General features: G+C 39.6%; 1 protein-coding gene across 1 annotated transcript; it reads left to right on the top strand.

Moving 5' to 3' along the window:
* The first annotated feature begins 906 nt into the window (after window positions 1-906).
* LOC110901221 lies at window positions 907-4,681 on the top strand. The gene is made up of 6 exons (XM_035974247.1): window positions 907-1,014; window positions 1,102-1,521; window positions 1,612-1,917; window positions 2,018-3,311; window positions 3,395-3,703; window positions 4,014-4,681. Exons 1-6 carry the CDS (start codon window positions 907-909, stop codon window positions 4,679-4,681), a joined length of 3,105 nt encoding a protein of 1,034 aa, XP_035830140.1.
* The last annotated feature ends 1,583 nt before the right edge of the window (window positions 4,682-6,264 follow it).

Raw genomic sequence — 6,264 nt, 5'->3', positions numbered from 1 at the left:
CTATGAAGATAGGAAGATCTAGCTTCAAGGTAATAGCAAAGAAGAAAAGGAGCTCTTAACAACCTCCTCATCATCCGATTTTGGAAGAACACCTAATATACCCCCTCCTGGCGATTTTGGCGACCTCTGTTCTAGCATGAAACCCTAGTTTTCTTTGTGATCTATTGTATAACAGTCTGTGATTAGGAGTTTGATCTAATCAAACATCTATAACGAACTTGTTAGCAAGAGTGACCGATTTAAATTTAGGGTTTTTGGTTTTTATTTCTTATCTAATCGCCGCTCTAGAAATCTTTCGAAATCCTGATTTACTATACTTGTTGTTATTGATCGCGGTTAACTGAGTTTAATTTAGCTAGATTGATACGCTTGTCTAATCGATTAAGGATTGAAGATCGGATTCTAGGGTTATAGGAGTTTAGGGTTTTACGGTTCTTGGTGTACTGGTGGTACGTGTATTCGGGTGCATGGTTAAAGATTTGACATGATGAAGGAGAAAGTAGGCAATTCTGATTTTGATTTAGATGGATACCCCATCTTGAGTAACGTAGTTGGAAACATGAACAAATCTGATACGAATGATGGAGCAATAAACCCTAATATGTTTGAGGATACAGACTCGACTCCAGGAACTGTTCCTATGCGGGGAATCGGACTTCGAGTAACCAACATTGAGGGGAATCCACTGATCCCGAGGAGGGGCATGTACTCCACGAACAATGTGTCAGTGATTGATGGGCTGGAGTCTATATCGAAACCAGTGAACTTGGAGTTTAAAGGAGCGAAGCCAGGTCTGTTTCCTGAGATGAATGAGAAGAATCCGATGGGTGAGTCTTATGAAGAAAAATAGCGTCATTCAAACATGTTCAAAAGGTAAACTTTCGTTTTATGGAAAACTCTAAGGCTATGGAAGATGCGGATGTTACAATAACTCTAGCTTCGGTTAAACAGGTTCAGGATAGATTTGCCAATGTGCTGTTTGGGTATTTCTTGGGTAAAAGACTAGCGTTTCCGGTGGTTGAATACTTTGTCAGGAATAGATAGGAGAAATATGGGTTGGAGAAATCTATGATGAATGGCAAGGGTTTTTTCTTTTTTAAGTTCAAGTTAAAAGAAGGAATGGATCAAGTCTTACAAGACGGACCTTGGCTTATAAGAAATATACCATTGTTCTTGAAGCAATGGACACCAAACACTGAACTGAAAAAGGAGGAGCTAAAGAAAATTCCAGTGTGGGTTAAGTTGCATGACGTTCCATTGGCGGCATACACGGAAGACGGTCTTAGCTTGATTGCTTCCAAGATTGGATGTCTAAAGGTATTGGATATTGAAACGACAAAAATGTGCTTAGACTCTTGGAGTAGAAGTGGCTATGCTAGAGCCATTGTTGAGTTAGATGCTGATAAGGAACTGAAAGAGATGATTACTATGGCTATCCCGAATATGGAAGAAGGTGGTTTTTTGAAGAGTGAGGTTAGGGTGGAATATGAATGGAAGCCGCCAAAATGTAATCCGTGCAATGTATTTGGACATGGTGATCATGAATGCCCACTGAGATGTATGGAGAAACCAAATAGCGAATGAAATGAGAAGAGTAAAGTTGATGATCAGGGTTTTAGGAGTGGGATTAACAGGAGAAAGGGTATGAAGCAGCATTTTCATGTCAATGAAAAAACGAAGTTCGTGTATAGGCCAAAGAAACAGGCTGAGAAGCTGAATTCTAACACGCCAAGTTCGTCTAAAGGACCTCAGTTTGCTACTAGTAATCAATTTAGTGTTTTAAATGAGGTAGCTGAGGAACCGGATGATGAAGTTCTGGAAGTTAAACTAAGCTCGGATGATGGGATGCCAAAGTTCATGGGGGAAAACTTTAATGACGATACGGTTAAAACAGGTGCAAGCACACCTGTTGAAGGGGTTATCAATGGATAGCATAGCCGTTTGGAATGCTAGGGGTTTGAACCATCCCCTGAAACAAAAGGAGGTTCAAAATCTTGTAAAATCTAATGGCTTGCAGGTATTAGCTATATTAGAATCGCATGTAAAGGTTCAAAATCTCAGTAAAATCTGTAGGAATGTTTTTCGGAATTGGGATTGGTCTTCGAATGGTAATGTATGCATCAAAGGTACTAGAATAATTTTGGGTTGGAATATGGATCATGTCGATGTTATGGTGTTACATGTTACGGATCAGGTTATTCATACGCAAATATTGTTCAAAAAAGAAAAGACCATGCTTTATGTTTCATTTGTTTATGCTAGTAATAGTGATCAAGATCGAAAACAGCTGTGGAATGCTCTTCGAATGCATAAACGGATTGCCATGGATAAACCTTGGGCCATCATGGGGGATTTTAATGTGGCTCTTAATCTTGATGATAAAAGTATGGGATCTTCCGTTGTTACCAGCGCTATAAAGGATTTCAATAAGTGTGTTAATTGTATTGAAGTTATGGATGTTAAGGTTCATGGTATGCATTTTACTTGGAATCAAAGGCCGAGGAATGGTGTGGGGATTCGGAAAAAGTTGGATAGAATTATGGCAAATGTGAACTTTATTGACTCGTTTATGGACGCGTATGCTAGTTTTCTTCCTAATGGCATTTCGGATCACTGTCCGTGTGTGTTAAAGCTTATGAAGACCAGCCGTAATAAACCAAAACCTTTTAAGTTTTCTAATCTATTGGCTCATAAAAAGGAGTTCATGGCTGTGGTTAAGACGGGATGGGAAATGACAGTTGAGGGGGTGCCAATGTTTAGATTGGTAAAGAAACTTAGAGGTTTAAAACACCTGTTTAGATCTCTATTGCATAAACAAGGAAATCTCCATAGAAAAGTGTTAGACCTAAAGGAGGAGCTTGATAAGTTGCAAACCAAGCTGGATTTGGATCCGTTTAACGTGAGTACTAAAGAAGCTGAATCAATGTGTGTTAAGAAATACCAAGATGCCTTGATTGATGAGGAAAGATTTTTAAAGCAAAAGTCTAAACAAAAATGGCTGGAGGTTGGCGATGCTAATACTGCTTTCTTTCATAGTGCAGTAAAGTGCAGGAACCATATTAATAAAATCCATATAATTAAAGATACCTTTGGTAATCTTCACGAAGGCGATGGAGTAGCATTAGCTCTGGTGAACCATTTTCAGGGTTCTTTTGGTACTAAGGGCGGCTTGGGGAAGAGAGTGGATAATGATATTTTTTCTAACAAGCTTCAATCACATGTCGCTGAGTCCATGAGTCGGCCGGTTACTCAAGATGAGGTAAAAAACGCTATTTTTCTATTAATGAGAACAAGGCGCCTGGTCCGGATGGGTATACGTCAGAATTCTTTAAGAAGGCTTGGTCAGTTGTGGGTAGTGAGGTTACTGCTGTTATTATCGATTTTTTTGAAACAGGTAGAATGCTCCAGGAAATTACCCATACGTTTATTGCTCTTATCCCTAAGGTTCCTACTTTGGGTGTAGTTACAGATTACAGGCCGATTTCGTGCTGTAATGTTGTTTATAAGGGGATCAGCAAGATAATTACTAGCAGAATTCTTGAAGGGTTGAAGGAGATCGTTAGTGATAACCAACCAGCTTTCGTCCCATGTAGGAGGATATCGGATAACATAATGTTAACGCAGGAACTTATGCACAATTATCACCGTCAGGTTGGTCCTCCTCGATGTGCTATGAAAGTGGATATTAAAAAGGCGATTGGAGGTTCTTGTGTGATACATTGCACGGTTTTGGTTTCCACCAAAGGTCTATATCATGGATTATGGAATGTTTTACATCTACATCGTTTTCTCTAAGTATAAATGGGAATATTCATGGTTACTTTAAAGGAAAACGAGGATTGAGACAAGGTGATCGTATGTCTCCTTATTCATTTACTTTGGTTATGGAGGTGTTATCATTGATCCTTAGATCATCGGCTGCTTTGGGTGGTTCCTTTAAGTTGGATAATAAGTGTGAAAACAGATGATAATCAATCTCTGCTTCGTGGATGACTTATTCTTGTTTGCTTGAGGGGATATTAATTCGGTTAAGCTTATTTTGAAGTCCCTAAAGGAGTTTAAAGATGTTTCGGGTTTAGTGCCGAGTAATGCTAAGAGCACTATTTTCCTTTGCAATGTTCCGAATCATGTAAAGGAGAGGATTATAGAACTGATTCCATTTGAAGAAGGTAAACTGCCAATCAAATATCTGGGAGTACCGTTGTTAGCTTCTAGGCTGTTAGTGAAAGACTGTCAAGTGCTGGTGGATCAAATGAACAAGAGAATCATGGACTGGAAGAACTGTTTTCTTTCTTTTGCTGGAAGATTACAATTAGTAATTTCGGTGCTCTCGTCCATCCATGTCTATTGGGCGTCAGTTTTCATATTACCGGCTAAGATTATAAAGGAGCTTGAGAGTATAATGAAATGGTTTCTTTGGGGTTTTGGTACAGCCTCTAAAGGAAGAGCTAAGGTTGCTTGGAAGGAGGTCTATCTACCTAAGGCCGAAGGGGGTTTGGGGATTAGGCGGATTACGGACGTTAATAAATCGTTAATGGCCTATCATATCTTCAGTATCCTTTCAGGCAGGAAGTCTTTGTGGACTGATTGGGTGGATTTATATAGGCTCAAGGGCCGAAGCATATGGGACATCCCGGTTCACGAATGCTCCTTAAGGATGGAAGAAATTATTAAAATGTAGGTCGATTCTTCGAGATTTTTCTGGAGTAAAGTGGGTAATGGTCGTAGTTCTTTCGTTTGGTTTGATAAGTGGTGTGACGATTGCTCTCTAGCGAATTTTGTTACTCCCAGACCAATGGCGAGATATGGTTTCAGTGTCAAGACTAAAGTTGCAGATGTCATTGCGCACGGGTTGTGGACGTGGCCAGATGCATGGAGGGTTGTTTATCTGGTGTTATTTCAGTTGCCACCTCTTAATAATTCCAACGCTAATGATCAAATCTTGTGGAGGAATTCGGAAGGTAAACTTGTGTACTTCACTTCTAAAGAGGTGTGGAATTCCATTCGTATTTGAGAGCAACAAAAGGATTGGTCAAAGCTTGTGTGGTCCTCATTCAACATCCCAAAGCATGCGTTTACGTGCTGGCTGATATTTAAAAGAAAACTTTGGACTCAAGACCGTATCCTTCAGTGGAACCATAAGGTGACCGGATCTATGAATCAGATGTGATGTCTATTGTGTTACGCAGGTCTAGAGTCACATGAACACTTATTCTTTCAATGTGCATACTCAAAGGAGGTGTGGAACAATGTCCGTTCTAGAGTTGGCATGAGTTCAGTTCAAGAACGATGGGAAGATATAATCTCCTGGCTGATTCCGTAAGCTAATTCAAGATCAGTTTCAACGATTGTTAGTAAGCTGGTTGTTGCTGCTTCGGCGAATTCAATTTGGAGTGAAAGAAATACAAGATTTTTTAGTAACAGGTTGCGACCTCCTAAGTAATTATCGGAATTTATTCTTAGCACGGTCCGAAGCAAAGTGATGTCATTCAAGTATAAAGCGACTGATAATGTAAGGTGACTCTTGGAGGAGTGGAAGATTGATGGGGTAGAGTACTTTGAAGAACAATGAAAGCATTTTCATTTTATCTCTTTTTGTGGTATGTCACGAAGAGAATTAGGGGGCATTGTCAGCCTTCCTTCTTGTATTGTTTTGGTATTGTTATAAAATCACCGGGGTAACCCTTTACCCAAAAAAGATAGGAAGATCTAAGACTGTACTTCAAATATCCTACATGAATCTAACTATGAAGATAGGTAGATCACTTAAAGATAAAACATTACATTTGCATAATCGGAATAATACACATAAAAGCACTTAGTGAACACACATATGCCATACATTTTGAAAACAGATCGATTACACACTTGAATCACCCCAAAACATTTGAAAATGGTGAAAGGGGGGAACCATGTACTCGCCTAGGGTTGCGTATAGTCCCGGTTCAGAGGGTATAACAAAACTCAAAAGACCAAGAGTTTAAGTGTTGAAGTAGTTCCTGGGGTAACAGATACTATGTTAAGGAATCGACACCTAAATCGGAAGATCGGGTAGAATGAGGTCTTGTAAACCAATGAGTGTGGGAACTCATGTGATATGGTTTAACAAAGCCTACATTCTAAATCGGAACCTATCCTAAGTGCTTACGACCCTTTACGACTCATTAAGGTAGCTTACGCCAGTTTAACGCGTCGTTCGCGCAAAAGCGCGTTCGAGACGCCTAACTAGTCCTATGACAATTATTATATGCCTTAACATATCTA

Source organism: Helianthus annuus, chromosome 6 (genome assembly GCF_002127325.2).
Source record: "Helianthus annuus cultivar XRQ/B chromosome 6, HanXRQr2.0-SUNRISE, whole genome shotgun sequence".
In the NCBI taxonomy this organism is placed as follows: Eukaryota; Viridiplantae; Streptophyta; class Magnoliopsida; order Asterales; family Asteraceae; genus Helianthus; species Helianthus annuus.
The sequence above is the reverse complement of the archived record's forward strand: the minus strand, read 5'-3'. Positions and strand labels throughout refer to the sequence as shown.